General features: G+C 41.0%; 2 protein-coding genes across 2 annotated transcripts in view; both read left to right on the top strand.

Annotated features, from left to right (window-relative positions):
* Positions 1 to 537: 537 nt before the first annotated feature.
* Positions 538 to 1,486, top strand: nucb1 (nucleobindin 1). Its single transcript, XM_030736188.1, has 3 exons — positions 538 to 777; positions 873 to 990; positions 1,080 to 1,486. The coding sequence occupies exons 1-3, from the start codon at positions 565 to 567 to the stop codon at positions 1,163 to 1,165; spliced, it is 417 nt and encodes a 138-aa protein (XP_030592048.1). The 5' UTR covers positions 538 to 564; the 3' UTR covers positions 1,166 to 1,486.
* A 1,057-nt stretch (positions 1,487 to 2,543) lies between these two features.
* LOC115785191 (uncharacterized) overlaps positions 2,544 to 16,962 on the top strand; it is a 32,489-nt gene continuing 18,070 nt past the window's right edge. The window contains exons 1-9 of the mRNA XM_030736683.1: positions 2,544 to 2,804; positions 5,539 to 5,598; positions 5,682 to 5,777; positions 5,857 to 5,916; positions 10,125 to 10,178; positions 10,290 to 10,373; positions 10,475 to 10,534; positions 11,354 to 11,437; positions 11,515 to 11,574. Of these exons, the coding sequence (XP_030592543.1) occupies positions 2,589 to 2,804; positions 5,539 to 5,598; positions 5,682 to 5,777; positions 5,857 to 5,916; positions 10,125 to 10,178; positions 10,290 to 10,373; positions 10,475 to 10,534; positions 11,354 to 11,437; positions 11,515 to 11,574 (774 nt within the window). The 5' untranslated portion in view covers positions 2,544 to 2,588. The remainder of the gene's footprint in view (positions 2,805 to 5,538; positions 5,599 to 5,681; positions 5,778 to 5,856; positions 5,917 to 10,124; positions 10,179 to 10,289; positions 10,374 to 10,474; positions 10,535 to 11,353; positions 11,438 to 11,514; positions 11,575 to 16,962) is intronic.

Genomic DNA, 16,962 nt, shown 5'->3' on the forward strand with positions numbered 1-16,962 from the left:
ATACTCAGGGTCTTTTTCACAGTGTGAACCAGAAGATTGAGATACAGATTGGTGCAGTATCTGTAATAATGTGGATGCTGTACTAGTCTGGTGTAGTAAAGAAAGAGCTGAGCATGAAAGCGAAGCTGTCGATTTCCTGGTCCATCTACATTCTTTCCCTCACCTGTGGCCACAAGATAATGACCAAAAGAATAAGATCACAGACAAAAGCACCAGAAGAAGCTTCCTGAGTAGGGTGTCTTGGCCAAACCTTAAAGATAGGGTGAGATCTTGGCCATTTGGTAGAGGCTCAAAGTAGAGCAGCAACTTTTCCATGCCTAAAGGAGCCAGTTGAGGTGGATGGGGCATCTGACCAGGGTGCTTCCTGTGTGGCTCTTAAGTGAGGAGTTCCAGGCATGTGCTATGGGAAATAAGGGCCAGGGGCATGCTCAGGACAGGCTGGTTTTGGGAATGTCCCCCTGTAAGAGCTGGAGGAAGTGGCTGGGAAGAGGGACAGCTTGAAATTGCTTCTTAGACTACTGCCCTGTTGACTGGTAACAATAAATACTTAAAAAAAAAGGATGGATGGATGTGTGTACTACTTATGTACCCCTATTGTCTCTCCAGACTTTGGACACCAAGCCTGTGTACACAGAGGAAGAGCTCCAGCGATTTGAGGCTGAACTCAGGGACAAAGAGGAGGAGCTGAAGAGGAGGGCAGAGACTCTGCATCAGGAGCAGGAGCTGCTAAAGGAGCGAGGCAAAGCCCTGGAGGCCCAGAGGAGAGAGTACCAGCAGGTAGCTGTCTAATCCTATCAGTCTCTGTCTCATATCATCTGAAACTTAAAAAAAATGGATAATTCATGATAATTAAAAAGAAAATTAAATTGCAGGCAGTTTTAGAAATGTCTCAGCGACAGAAAGAACAGCAGGCAGTGGACGGGCAGCCTCCTGCAGGTCCTAATGGAGAACTACAGTTTCAGCCACAGACACATAAATCTGAAGATAAAGGTAAACAGTCTGACTGTGACATATCCAGCGTTGTTGTTACATTGTGTGGTTTGTGTTGTCATTTTTATGTGTTTGTGTTTCTTCCACAGAGGCAAAAGCTCCAGCTGAGCCCGAAGCTGAAGCCCAGAATAATCTGCCCGCAGAGCCCCCACAGAATCTGCCTTTACACACCTAATGTGCTCTGACAGCCTTAACACACACACATACACACACACACACACACACACACATGGTTTGATTAGCACTGACACAGATATCCAGATGGGTTCTGCAAACTGAATTATGTGATCTGTGTGTAAAGGTTCAGGCAGACCGGCTTGTTTATCGTGACATACTGAGTGTTCATTTCTGTGGTCTACATTAGATTAACGATATCAAAACACCCGGTATTAGTACATGTATTCTCAGAAATCTTCAGATTCAGTGAAGCTGTCAGTCATGCAGAATCTGAAGTATAAAATCACATCGTCAAATAAAGTTTTAATTTAAAAACCTCTGGGGGGGCCACACTGTGTTTTTGTTTTTGTTTTTTTTTAATTTGCACCAATAAGTTGTCAGACCCATTGTCTTTATTAGAATTTATTCCTGGCAAGCACCACATTTCTCTGTTTAGCTGAGACAAGGAGAAGATCATTTTTTTCCCACTCAGTATTATTTATATAGTAAAATTCACAACAGAAGTCCTTTCAAGGCACTTTGCATGTCTTTATGCATCAGTAAGGAGAACTGAACAGAAATATTCACGTGTTTTCAAAAATCAGTTTGTTCACCAAAATTTGAACAAGGCATTTTAGTGTGAGGCATTTGTTAATGTCAACTCTGCAAGTATTGTTTAAATAAGCAGCAGTCAGCAGGTATTCTCCACTCTTTTGAGCTGTTGTGGGACCAGAATAATAAGCAAGAAGAGCCCATCAAACCAATCCATTTTTTGGGAGGTGCTACAGAAATCATGGGATGAAATTTCTCCAGATCACCTGAAACTGAAACTAAAAGCTCCATACCTGAGGTCTGCTACAAGTTGATCATCGTTTGGCAGAAGCAAAATGTGAATGATTAAAAAAAATAATAAATCATTAACTCCTATTACTCTTTCCTATTCACTCTGCGGCGTATTTGTTGTTTTTTTTTGTTTGTTTGTTTGTTTGTTTGTTTGTTTTGGGGGGGGGGGGGGGTCATGAAATGTGACATTTTCATTCCTTTAAGTGACCCAGTTATTGGTAAGTATTGAACTTCTGGATTGAGCAGACCAGCCCTGGTTCATTTTTGCCATTCAAGAGGAAAAGATGAAGACTGGAAGAGTAGCTACAATTAAATATGCAGTCATCTGATCTGTTAACTCTTGGGATGTAAATTTCTTTCATCATATCTTTTCCAACTCTTATATTTTAGTTATATTTTAGTTTACTGTTATTTTAATCATTTATTACGTTATTATAAGGCCAAAAAGAAAGAAAACAAAAATACCCGTTATTTGGCCTTTTTTAGTTTTCTTTCTTTCCTTCCTTTTTTTTTTTTTTTAAAACAAAAATATCCATTCACATTTCCGGTGCAGAGGGAGCGCTTCCTGGTGGCTGAAACCTGTGATGAATACGTGAATCATGCCTCGCAAAAACGAGCTTTCGGAAGCTTTACGATCGCAAATAGTTGATTTGCACAAAGCTGGAAAAGGTTATAAAATAATCGCACGCACTTTGGATATCCATCGCTCCACAGTTAGGAAAATTGTGTATAAATGGAAGCGATTCAGTACTGTGGCGACTCTGCCGAGAAGTGGGCGTCCTACAAAGACGTCTGCAAAGACAAAGATCAGCGAGGTAAACCTTAATTACTCTGCAGACAGCAAATCATGCAGCCATGTGTGCAAAAAACATGACGCCTGCAGCGGCCTTCTTAGGTCTGAACCCTGAGGAAGATAAAACTGTCTTACAGCTTTCGGATAACTGGTCTCAACTGGAAAAAATATGGAAGTTATTTAGTGGGCAGTGATGCCAGCAGTGTTTAGGGGGGGGGGGGGGGACGTGCCAAAGTAAGATTCCAGGATCCAGCAGTTTTCCTGCATAGCGCTGCATTGTACCAAATAATCGAGGTTATTACCCTTACCTGTCGGTGGTGTGTTGATATCGAGTCGTTTTTATTTGGTGCCGTTTCGAGGTGGTATTGTATCAAAATATGCAAAACTCTGGGATTTTGTCATTTCATCTGAAAGAGGCTTTGTTAAACTATTAGTAATAAATCAGTGTATGCTCTCGGTCATCTAGATCATGGTAGTCGCAGGAGCTTGAATAAAAGGCCACTGGACTTCTTCAAGTTTTCTGAAGACGTTTCACTTCTTCAGTTCTAAAAGGTGCAGAGCTCAGGTGTCTAAACCCCAGCAGGGGTTGTCCCCTCTGGAGGAACTGAAGAAGCCTCTTGGATGTGAGGTGAAACGTCCAGTCGCCTTTTTTCAAGCTCTTAAGAACAGTAGTTATATATATGTTGTTTTTTTTACATATCTGTCACACTTACATGTTTATGATCATCAAACACATTTTAATATTGGACAAAAATAACCTGAGTTAATGCAAAATCCAATTTTTGAATTATGATTTTATTAAAAAAAAGCTATTCAAACCTACCGGCCTTGTGTGGAAAAAATTAATTCAATTCAGTTCAATTTATATAGCGCCAAATCACAACAGTCACCTCAAGGTGCTTTATATTGTAAGGTAAAGACCCTACAATAATTACAGAGAAAACCCAACAATCAAAACGACCCCTATGAGTAAGTACTTGGGTGGGAGTGGGAAGGAAAAACTCCCTTTTAACAGGAAGAAATCTCCAGCAGAACCAGGCTCAGGGAGGGGCAGTCATCTGCCGTGACCGGCTGGGGCTGAGGGGGGAGAGACAGGACAAAAGACACACTGTGGAAGAGCCAGAGATTAATAATAACTAATGAATAAATGCAGAGTGGGGTAAAAACAGAGTAAAAAGATGTGAATGAAACGAAACACTCAGTGCATCACGGGAACCCCCCAGCAGCCTAGGTCTATAGCAGCACCATCATAATCACCCCCCCCCCAAACCCTAAAACTGGTTGTGCCACCTTGAGCAGTAATTAGCAATGATTGTTTCTCGTCACTGTAGAGGAAATTTGGTCCTCTTTTCTTTGCAGAATTGTTTTAATTCAGCCACATTGGACGGTTTTCGAGCATGAACGGCTGGTTTGTGTGGACTTTGACTATTGACTAAATATTTTTACATTAATTATTCATCTATTTATTTTTTAAATCATTCAGAGGTGGACATGCTGGTGTGTTTTGCATCATTGTCCTGCTGCGTAACCCAAGTGAGCTTGAGCTTCACGGCATGAACTGATGGCCAGACATTCTTCTTCAGGATTTTCTGGTAGAGGACAGAATTCATGTTTCCATCCAGGTCCTGAAGCAGCAGAGCAGCTCCAGACCGTCACACTACCACCACCATGTTCGACTGATGGTTTGATGATCTTTTTATGAAATGCTGTGTTAGTTTCACACCAGATGTAACGGGACTGAAAACTTCCAAAATGTTCAGCTTTTGTCTTGTCAGTCCACAGAATATTTTAGTCTTCAAAAGATCATTATCTTTTTGGCAAAAGATCCTCACATTTGCCAAAACAATAAAAAAATCAAGATGTCTTGCTTTTTTTGGGAAATGTGAGGCGAGCCTTTGTGTTCTTTTTGGTCAGCAGTGGTTTTCTCCTTGGAGCTCTCCCATGGGTTGCCATTTTTGCCCAGTCGCTTTCTTATTGTTGAATCATGAACTCTGACCCTAAATGAGGCAAGTGAGGCCTGCAGTTCTTCAGATGTTGTTCTTGGTTGTTTTGTCTCTTGGAATAATTTTGGTGGGCCAGCCAGTCCTGGGAAGATTGACCACTGTTTCAAGTTTCTCCTTTTGTGGATAACTGCTGTCACTGTGGTTCACTGGAATCCCAAAGCCTTAGAAATGGCTTTGCAACCATTTTCAGACTGTAGTTGCCAGACAGGCTCTATGTAAGTGATTTTTTTGATTCAACAGGTCTGGCAGTAATCAGACCTGGGTGTGGCGACTGAAATTGCTTAATCACTGTTAATTACCCCACTCCTGGAGGAGGGAAAGATGTATTGTTTTTTGGTTTTGTCTCTCTGTAAACGTTACAGGAAAACTAGCAGTCCGATTCATACCAAATTTACACGAATGATGGCCAGTGACCCTTAGATCACCTAATTAAATTTTTACCATAATTGGGTCAAGGTCAGCGATCAAGCATTTCTGAAAACCTTGTGAGCACGATAACTTGAGAACGATGTGAGGTAGGATGTTCAAATTCACACCATAGATGCATCTAATAAAAAGCTCAGACGAGTTTGAATCTCGGTGACCTTGACCTCAAGGTAAAGGTCAGAAGAAAATTATGGGTGCAGTAAAGTTCACTTATATAAAGAAATGTTAATCACCCAGCTAAAATTCATGACAGTTTGATATTTATATTATAGCAGCCACAGATTAATGTTTATCATATGTCTTCAGTCATCTTTTTGTGTCTCTTAGGCTGGTCATGGCTCTACTGAGCCAAAAGACAACAGAGGAGGAGATTCACATCATAAAAAGGTAAAAAAAAAAATCCATTAATGCACAGACTGTTGAATTTTAGAAAGAAAAATATAAATAAAACGTCTCATTCTGTTTTTCAGTTAAAAATCCAGGGAGACTGTAAAGCTGTCCGCAGTGATGCACAGATTATATATTCCTGCTCATCTGATACTGAAGCTACAGATGAGGATCCTGTGGTGTGTGAGCTCATAATATGTTAAGCTTTTTTTTTATAAATATGAAGACATTTGTAGGTCATCACTTCCTGTCTTCTAGGCTGATCGTGCATCTGCTGGACCACAAGATAACAGACGAGGGGGTGCAGGCCTTAAAATGGTAAAATATCTTCACTTTGAAAATTTTTAAAGTTTAGAAAGATAAGCCCCCCCCCCCCCCCCCCCCCCCCCAAACCCCCCCCCCCCCCCCCCAAAAAAAAAAAATAAAAATAAAAAATTCTGTTTACCTGTTAGAAAGATTATAACACTGAATGGAGAGAATGAGGTCTGATCAAAATGTGCAAAGACCCTCCGGATGGGGAAAAAATGAATTTAAAACATACCTGATCTAAATTTGGCTGCAGTCATATTCAGGTTGGTCTCTTTGTCCAGTCTGCCTGCCGTCTGAGTACCAGTACTACAGCTGACATGTGACACAGGAAGTACTGTTTTCACAAAGTTTGCTGCTTCACTGTTTTTAGATCTGTTTGTCAAATGTTTCTATGGTATGCTGAAGTAAGTTTCAAAGGCTTTTATTGACAGTTACAATAAATTTATTCAAGAGTCTCTATTTGTATTGTTGGCCCTTCCTTTGCAGGACCTCTCCAAGTCGCCCTGTGTGCTGTCAGTCAACTTCTGGGCTACATCCTGACTGACAGCAGCCCATTATTGCATAATCAGCGGGGTTATAATAGTTTTGGATTTTACATTATCCTTTAGTTTTAGTTAGTTTTTACTTTTTTTTTTTCTCTAATACAGTTTTAATTAGTTTTCAGAGTAGTTTTATTCGTTTTTATTCATTTTTATTTTAGGTTTAATGCTTAGTTTTAGTTAGTTTTATTATTAGTTTTAGTTTTTCATACTTTGTCAGGTGCAAGATTCAAGACACAAGAGTGACTATTGTGCATTATAAACTCAACAAAAGATACTGTAAAGAAATATATTCAAGAACCAACAGTTCACAGGACAGCAGCACTACATGCTAAATGTGTAATAATTAGGACACACCTGAACATCAACAGGCAGAAACAAAGAAAAATATGGACTCCCAAACTCAATAAATTCTACAATAAACTTCATCGTCAGTACAGTAGATTAACAACAGCTACATGTGGTGTGTGACAAAAACAAACTCTTTGAAGGAGTCAAAGCTCAAATCCAGCTGCATCCTGATGTTCTCACCACCTGATGCTGCTTCTGTGTTGGAGCTAGCTTGGTTAGATGCTCTAATTAGACTTGCAGGGTCTTTGCAGCCTCTATATACAACCTACAGAAGTGTCCGACCTCATGTCCACATTCATGCTTGTGTAGCTGGATTGTGTGTGTTAATTACCTTGTGGTCACGTGCCGGTGTTTTATATGCTGTGCCAGCTGGGACTTTTTTTGGTCCCTGCTCTTTGTGCTCAGTTTTTTGGTTGCAAACATATGTGTCCTTGTTTTTTCACTTTCTTCATTCCCTCACGTCCGTTCCGAGTCTCCCTCCAGGAATTTGCTGACATTTGTGAGTCCTTATAATGATGCTTTGATTATTAGTCCTGATTGTTATTATCTGACTGATAAAGTAGCTGGAAACAAGGACGGAACAGGTTAATCACAACGTTGCGGCTGCGTGGACCCGACGAGTAGTCACATTTCTCCAGAGGTGAACATCAGGTTACGGCGGTTCTGAGCGATTCTGCCGTTTTCTCGTGCACACGCACGCACAGAGCAGCCCGACAGCTCTCCCAGCTTAAACTCGGAGAGCGGAAAAATGATCGATCCACAAGACTTTTAAATAAAATGACAAACAAGAAAAAGGTAATTTTATCTATAATTTCAGTTAGTTTTAGTTAGTTTTTTAAACTCACAATGCAGTTTTAGTTAGTTTATTTCAGTTAACGACAATGTTTTTTCAATTTCAGTTTTTGTTATTTCGTTCGTTTTTGGTAACTGTAATAACCCTGATAATCAGTGCTTGGAGTTTGTCAGAATTTGTTTTGGGTTTTTTTCCACCTCTTGGGTATTGACCACAAGTTCTTGATGGGATTAAGGTCTGGGGAGTTTCCTGGCAAAGGACCCAAATTTGATCACTTTTGCCTTATGGCATGATGCTCCATCATACTGGAAAAGGTATTGTTCACCAAACTATCCTTGGATGGTTGGGAGAAGTTGCTCTTGGAGAATGTTTTGGTGCTGTTCTTTATTCGTGGCTGTGTTCTTGGGCAAATTTATGAGTAAGCCCACTCCCCTGGATGAGAAGCATCCCCTGGTTTACTGGTGTTTTACTGTTGGCATGACACAGGGCTGATGGTAGTACTAACCTTTTCTTCTCCAGACACCAAATAATCGGGAAGCAACTTCATCAAAGAAAATGACTTTACACCAGTCCCTGTACTTTTTTGTAGAATATCAGTCTGTCCTTGATGACTTTCCTGGTGACACGTGGCTTCTTTACTGCCCTTCTTGACATCAGGCTATCCTCCAAAAGTCTTCATCTCCCTGTGCATGCAGATACACCTGTCTGCTGCCATTCCTGAGCAAGCTCTTCACTGGTGGTGGCCCAATCCCGCAGCTGAATTACCTTTAGGAGATGTTCCTGGCACTCACTGGACTTTCTTGGGCACCCTGAAGCCTCCTTCACAACAATTGAACCTCTGTCCTTGAAGTTCCTGATGATCTCATATGATGTTGATTTAGGTGTAATGTTACTAGCAGCAAGAAGCCCTTTTTATGCAAAGCAATGGTGACTGCACGTCTTTCCCTGCAGGATGGTAAAAAGAGGAAGACAGTGTTATCAAGAACCACATCCTTTTAAAGCATCCAATCTGCCATTCAAACTCAATCAGCATGACAGAGTAATCTCCAGCCTTGTGTGTATCGACACTCTCGCCCGTGTTAATGAGAGTATCACGGAAATGTTGTCAGCAGGTACTTTTTTGGCAGGGCTGAAATGTAGTGGAAATTGGTTTTGGGAGATTTAGTTTATTTTTCATGGCAAAGATGAACTTTGCAATTATTTGCAATTCATCTGGTCACTCTTCATAACATTCTGGAGTATATGCAAATCCACCCAACCACCCACCCATCCATCCGTCCAGCCATCCATCCCCATCATGAAAACTGAAGCAGCAAACTTTGTGAAAACCAAAACTTGTGTCATTCTCAAAACATTTGGCCACAACTGTAGGAAGAGAGCTAAAATTAGCAGGCACAGCAGCCAGATTTAGAGTTTCAACTTTTTATAGGTGTACTCACTGAATTTTTGAAGAACCTCATGTACACTCACTGCCACTTGGCTTCCTCTGTCAGGATCGGAAATTTCAACAAAATATAACTGACAAGAGCATGGGAAAAATAAAGCCGTTGCAGAAAACGGCACTACCTCAAATGGCCACTTAAGGCTGGCTTCAAAAGTGAGTCAGTCATATAGACTGTATATAAAGAATGGATGTAGCCATGGTGACGTTATCTGTCAGTTTATGGACTCTGCATTTTGAAGCCTTAGCATATTGGCTGTTCAGAGCAAGACAAGACCATATTTGGATGAGAGGGTGAAGTGCTAAGTTATCAACTAATGCTAAGAAGCAGTATGCTATAACTGTATGACTGCACTGCACACACCCAGACACCTGCTAACGAGTACCAAGTGACAGAATATTAAAAATGCTAATTGTCAGATAATTCCATTAAAATGCTCCAGGGAGAACCAACAGCATTATTATGGTTGAGAAGTCCATGTTAGTTATTTGAATTAGCAAAGTTGAGGTCTAGCAGTCAGCTGTTGGCTACTGCTGCTTGTGTCAGAACAGCTGTCTGTCAAATCAACCACATCCCAAACCTTTAACAAGGTCCAAACAGGTGAGTAAAAGAAACATCCATTTTTTTGTACCAGGATGTGAACATGTTCATTTTGGCCATAAAATTGGACATTTTAACGTGGATCTCTGTGGGGTTTAACTCATTTTTGGAGCCAGCCTCAAGTAGCCACCGGAGGAACTGCAGTTTTTGGCACTTGGGTGTTTGCTTCTTTTCTTTTCTTTTAAATGTGGAGATGGCTGCTAGCTCTTCTGTTGTCACCTCTTGGGCCTGGACTAATTAAGAAACATCCCAAATGAACATGACTTCTCAATTGCAATTCTATATAGCAGTATTTATTGTCGTGCTGCTCATCTTGAAGTTTTAAGGAGAGGTTTTTGATTAGCTTTCAGTTTCCTACCATTCGCTCTTTTGGAGTCATGTAAGTTTGGGCATATGTAGGTAAAATTGTGCTTGAGTGTGAGGATACTAGGTTTTTCCTTCTGCATCTGGCTGAAATACACCTTTTATATCTTTTCATCTTATGTATTATAGCAGCAAGGAGAAGCTGCTGCTGCTGTTTCATCTGATGACGAGACTACAGAACAAGTTAGTGTATATCATTTGTTATATTCTTCAAATATTTGAATAAAATAAGTATCTGATTTTTAAAAATTAATCAGATACAATCTACCATTCTGTTTTTCTGTTAAAATCCAGAGAGACTTTAACACCATCCGCAACGATGAAGAGATTATTTATTCCTACTCAACGGATACTGAAGCAACAGATGATGAGACTGTGGTGTGTTTGCGTATACTAAAAATAAAACCTTTTTTTTTCTTTTTACAATATTAAAATTATCACATGAAAATGTTTACAGCGCAGCACTTCCTGTCTTCTAGGCTGATCATGCATCTGCTGGACCATCAGATAAGAGAAGAAGCAGTTCAGGCCATAAAATGGTAAAATAAGTTCAGTTTGAGCATTGTTAAAGTTTAGAAAGTGAAGAACCCCTCATTCTGTTTACCTTTTAAAATCCAGAGAGAATGGATGGAGAGAACATGAGGTGTAATCAAAATGTGTCACCATAGGAAAAAATGAAACATACGCAATCATTAAAACATACCTGATCTGTAATTCCATTAAAGCTGGTCTCTCTAACACCATTACAGAGAGAACTACAATTAGTCAAATTTAAATTAAGTTTGGTGTTGGACTTTTCGTAGGTCACAGAACTTTTTGAAGAACCTCATATATGATCACCTGCTACTTTCTAAGGTACACCTTGTTAGGACTGGGTTGGATCTCCTTTTGCCTTCAGAACTGCCTTAATTCATCATTGCTCATATTTTGGTCCACATTGACACAATAACATCACACAGTTGCTGCAGATCTGTTGGCTGCACATCCATAATGCAAATCTCCCAATTCACCACATCCTTACTGTAGGTGCTCTGTTGGGTTGAGATCTGGTGTTTCTGGAGGTCATTTGAGTACAGTGAACACATTGTCATGTTCAAGAAACCAGGTTGAGATGATTTGACTTTAGTGAAGTGGTGCATTATCCTCCACTAAGGGCCTCAACAAATTAAAAGATTCAATAACTTGCCACTCCATGATACTATTTGGTTACGTACAACAATCAGTGGTGTCATTTGTAAAAGAAAATACAAAATAAGAACTCTGAGTTTGATACGTGGTGAAGTGTATGATGGAGAAGTTGTTTAACTAATAAAAGAAAAAAGTTATTCATTCTGGTTTTCTCTTGAAATCCATAACAGCTTATTGTGAGAGATAACACAGTCTACAATGATGGGAACACAGATTCTTACTCATCTGATGAAGATGAGGATGAAGATCCTACGGTATGTGAAGCTGCAATAAGTGAACAGGATTGTAAGGATATCAAGGTGCTCATCAAGTATTCTTTTCTGACTTACAGGCCAGTCATCTGTCAGCTGGGATAATGGAGTCCAGTGGAGGAGATCCAGACTATGAAATGGTAAAATATGTGCATGTAGAAAAAAACAAAGTCGCAGTGTATCCATAAACTGTATGGCTGCCGTGCACAGACCCAGATACCTATTAATGGGTGCTAAGTAAAAAAAAAAAAAAAGTGTTCTGCTCCAAGCTCCCGCCAGACATCCAAGCTTCTCCCCCCACCTGCTAGTGACTGCCATTGGTCCTTACGTGACCACCATGGCAGGTACAAGTGACCTTATGACCACAGCTTCACCTGCCATCACTCTGCCATGCAGGTCTTGGGCATGGCCCATTTGGGGTCCATATCTTCAGCCTACTCCGGGATGCAAGATAGATCCATATGTTTGTTATGGCCAACCCATCCCTGGCACAGATGTCCAATAAGAAAACACCACTCTTGGTTAGATCAGACATGCTGTTCTGCCCAATCACCCTTCTCCAGGTGAGCTAGGGAATCCCAAGGCAGAACCCTTTTCCCGGGAACAAAATCACAGACAACAGTCAGGGCCTTGCCCTTGGCGACTCATAGTCACATAGAGGTGAGTCTTGTGTGTCTGGGGAAACTCCAGGAGTTTAGTTCCAGAACTCGTGATATATATGAAGGTCAGCCCATCTATATCTGGTTGGTATTGTTCCACCACCTGTAGTAGCACAGGTTCCTTCCTCACTAGTGAGGTGACATTCCATATCCTAAAAACCAGTCTGTCCAGGGTTAACATGCCCAGGAAACCACCTTTATCTGCCACCCGGCTCACATGGCACCCGAACCCAGTGCCTGTCCCCACTGGTGATGGACACAAAGGGAGCATTTGGTTTGCATTTAAGTTTGACGTTATGCATTATTAGTCACGTGGATGCTTTAAGGGTACTGACACAGGCAGCTATAACCACTAACTGTCTTCTTCTCTTCACCTCTTAAACCACGACCATTTAAGAAGCATCCTAAATGAACACTGGTAACTTCTCAGTTACAGTTATTGTATAGCAGTAATACTTTATAATAATACTGTTCATCTTGCCTTGAAGTTTTAGGAGAGGTGTTTTTTCTGCTTTTAATTTCTAATGTCTTCATTTTATTTTATATCTCGTTCTCTTTTATATTACAGCACCAAGGAGAGACTAGCTCTGCTTCATCTGATGATGAAACTACAGAAGATCCAACCGTTAGTGTTTTTCATTTATTGCTCTCTTTAAATATTAGAAATAATGATATTTTCATTCATTCCTGCCATATTTAGCTTTTAAGGCATATTTCTGGCCTGTCATGTGTTACTAGGAGCAGGTCTTCAATGGAGAGAAGAAGATATATGCCGGTTCTTCAGTCACAATGGGAGCCCTCCTTCTGCTTCTCCTGGCATTCATCATGAGACACGGCCTGTCAAAAGCAGCAACCAAAGATCTCCTGCAGCTCCTAAACTTCATCGTACCTGGATGTGTTCCAAAGTCGCTGCGTTTTTTAAAGAAGCATTCGACTGATTACAATGGCAAGACAGAGATTCACTTTTATTGTCCCAGGTGTACAAACTACCTTGGTGTGGATCCTGGTCATGAGTGTGGGGTGTGCCAGCAGAGCTTGAACAGAAAAGGGCTCATTTTGAAAGCTTACTACTTCCTAGTTATGCCACTTGAAATTCAGCTAAGAAACCTCCTTGCACGAGTCCACTCAAAGCTTGGGAAGCATTTCACCAGGGACGCTTCCTTTTCTGATGTCACCACTGGAAATGACTACAAGAGTGAAAGACAAGATGGCAGTATTACACTCACCTTCAATTGCGATGGCTCCCCTGTGTTCCGCTCATCAAAGTACTCAATCTGGCCCATCCTGTGTACCATCAATGAGCTGCCATATGTGGAGCGGTGTAAAAACGTTCTGTTGCACACCTTATGGTTTGGCAGAGGAAAACCACGGGTTCAGAGTTTTTTGACCCCGTTCATCAACGAGCTTCAGAAACTATCTACCGCAGGGTTTTGTTGGAAAGACGAGAACGGCTCCGAGCATCGCAACACAGTAACAGCTAAAATATGCACGTGTGATGCAGTAGCAAGGGCGATGGTGCAGAACTTTGAACCGTTTAACAAAGAATTTGGTTGTGGTTTTTGCTACCACAAAGGGGAGATGGTTGTAAAGGGCAGGGGTTTTACCAGAGTTTACCCGATTCAGATGGATGGCTGTGACCTGAGACACATGCCTGAAACGGTGCAACTCGCTGAGTTAGTGATGGGAAATAGTTATGACCAGAGTCAAATGGGGGTTAAAGGTCCAAGTCTCCTGCTTCTTTTGCCATCATTTGATATTATCAAAGGCTTTATTCCAGATTACATGCATTGTTTTTGTCTCGGTGTAGTCCGTCAGTTCGTCAATCTGTGGTTTGACCCTCTTTATGCCAGCAAGGATTTCCATTTGACAGTTGAGCATTTAAATGATCTGGACAAAGCTTTGTGTGAGATCCAGCCACCAAATGAAGTCAGCCAAAGCCCCAGGCGCCTCAGTGAGAGGATGCATTGGAAAGCTTCTGAGTGGAGAGCATTTGCTCTTCTCTATTCTCCTGTAATACTGAGGAATGTTTTACCAGCGCTGTACTACAAGCACTGGATGCTTCTTCCTTGTGCCCTTCACATCCTCCTCTCCCAGTTTGCCTCTCAAGATGAGCTCAACTGTGCAGAGTTATGTCTGGTTCAGTTTGTAGCTCAGATACCGTCTCTCTATGGACTCGAGCATTGTTCATACGACTGCCATTTGCTGACACATCTTACCGAGAGTGTCCGGAACTGGGGGCTTTTATGGGCCAATTCAGCATTTGTGTTTGAAGACATGAACAGCAGACTCGTGCAGATGTACTCAGGCACGCAGTCAGTTTCATTGCAGATTTTCAGGAATTTCTTTTCATATGAGAAGATAATAAGACAAGGAGGTGCTGCCCTTCAGGATGCCAGCACAGAAATCAAAGACTTCTTCTGTTCCATGACAAGTTGTGATGTTATTACAAAGTCATTAAATCACATTGGAGAAGATTTAGTGACTCTGGGAAGTGGCTCTCAAAGATTTTTAACTCCAAGAGAAATTGCAGCATTGCAGAAGAATGACACACTCTCATGGTGCCAGCCACATCGTGAAGGTGTAACCGAATATAAGCGCTGTGTTTATAAGAACATACTGGTCACCACTTTGGACTACAGTGGGACAATCAAAAGGAACAATTCAGTATTAGAGACCAGCAGTTGCATTTCCGTGGTGGAGTCCTTGGTTGTTGTACCAAAACCCTGCAGCTGTGAGGGAAGGCCCGGCTGCTCCTGCAGAGAAGTTATCTTTTTCTGCAAGCAGCTGCAGCGTCTAACCAGACAGCCAACTATCCACGACACGCAGATCAACACAAACGTCGCAAAATTCCTTGTAAAAGTGAGGAGCTCAAATGAACTGTGTGCAGTAACCTGCAAGGACATTGTTTCCAAATGTTTTATGATTGAACATGTGGGTCAGTTTTATGTCATGAAAATGCCTGTGCTTGAGACACATTAAAAGTTTTCAAACCAGTCTCTCAAACCCTGATTAAATCAGAAAAATCAAATTAAAAAAATTGTGCTGTCCATTCTTCAACTCTCACAATCCTACTGTGGGCAAGACTGAAACATGCAATAAGCCCATTTTCTTTATTGCATTTTTTAGATTCTTATTCCACCATCGGGATAAAGTGCATTAGCTTACAATCTTAGCATTATTTTTTTCACTTGTGCAATGTTGTACATCTTGCTGTTGTACATTGAAGTGTACCTGTATATATTTTGTATGTAATATTAGACACTACTAGTGAAGGTATATCAATTTTGCATTTGTTTTGTATTCAACACCAAAGTGTCAAAATCACCTTTGATTAAAAAGTCTAATCTCTGAAAGACGTCCGTGCGTTTCAGAAGATCTTTGTGTTTGTTTGCTTTCGTTTTGCTTTAATGGCAGGAGCACTCGTGCTTTATGGACTCCATCAGTTGTTCAAATCACCATCATTATCCCAACATGCTCTGGCAGTGGCCTAAAGAGCTTCCTGTCAGGAATGTTTGGCCTTCGTAATTCTTAAAATTGTTACCTGAGGTTCTAGAAGTAGGTACCTGCTCCTGTACAATGAAGAGGATGCCAGAGCAGATGGATCTGCATTTTTGATTTTGCACAGATTTTACATGGGAGCCATTTCACCATGGACTTCTTTATGATCCAACTTTTTTGTACAGTCACAGGGAGTCAACCATTGGCCATTCCCTTTATCTGGTGCTAGGTCATGTGGGCAGCAGAGAAGTTGAGACCTACCTCTCCTCAGCCACCTCCTCCAGCTTATCTAGGGAAATACAGAGGTGTTCCCAGGCCAACTGAGAGATATAACCTCTCCAGCGTGTCCAGGTCTACCTCAGGACCCCTGGCCGTTCAAGGCATTCCTATCAGCAAGACATGAATCTCATTGCCAGCAGTGCATCTGATACCAATAAAAGGAACAATAATGGGCGTAGGTATTGGGGAAACCTAATTTGAGCTATTTGTGTCCAAAAGAATATTTGTGTGACACAGGGAAAGATGCTGGCAGATTTCTTGATGTAATTTTTCAAAGAATAATAAATGAAATATGATGGTGATGTTGTTAAAGTGGGAGATTTTTACAGGATACACATCATTTAACAACAACATGCCGTTCCCTGTGGATCCTGCTAGAGTTTAAGCCAATTTCCTCCTTGAACAGGGCAACCAGCCAAGCATGGAACCCAGCTAAGCAAAAACTGTTTAAACAAGAACCAGTTTGCCCGTATTCTGTCACCAGGTCTCCACCGTATTGAGCTGCTGTAGGAACAGAATAAACAGAAGTGTGCATCAAACCTATAAATGTTGTTACAATTGCTTTAGGAAGTATAGGGTGAAAATTTTACCCCAGAAACTGACAGCTAGAACACCAAACATCATCACTTCAACCCTGTCGATATCTTGACTATAGTTCCTAATCACTTTGCAGCACATTGTTGGAAAAAGGCATGGAATTTTATGAGAAAACAAATCCTCATTCCTTTAAAATACAATGACAGAATGAATCTTTGGGTTGAGGGCTGTACCATGAAGCAGGATTTTGTCTTGTCTGCGTAACTCTTAACCCTGGGTTTTCTGTACCACAATGGTGGTTCACTTCTTACTGGGTATATCATCATGGTAACTTAAGTTCCAGGTTAGAGATGAAATCACCACCTATTGATCAATCAATTTGGCAGAAAAAAAAATAGCATCACAGGTGCTGGAAGATACCTCGGACCTCTGCGGGGAGAGTAGGAGGGTGTTAAGTTTTTCAGTAGCATCTAACTTCTTTGTCTTTCCCTGATGAGCATTAGTAATAAATATACTATATTCCCTGATTTTTTTTTTTTTCAGTTGGCAGAAGGG

Source organism: Archocentrus centrarchus, chromosome 8, assembly GCF_007364275.1.
Source record: "Archocentrus centrarchus isolate MPI-CPG fArcCen1 chromosome 8, fArcCen1, whole genome shotgun sequence".
NCBI lineage: Eukaryota > Metazoa > Chordata > Actinopteri > Cichliformes > Cichlidae > Archocentrus > Archocentrus centrarchus.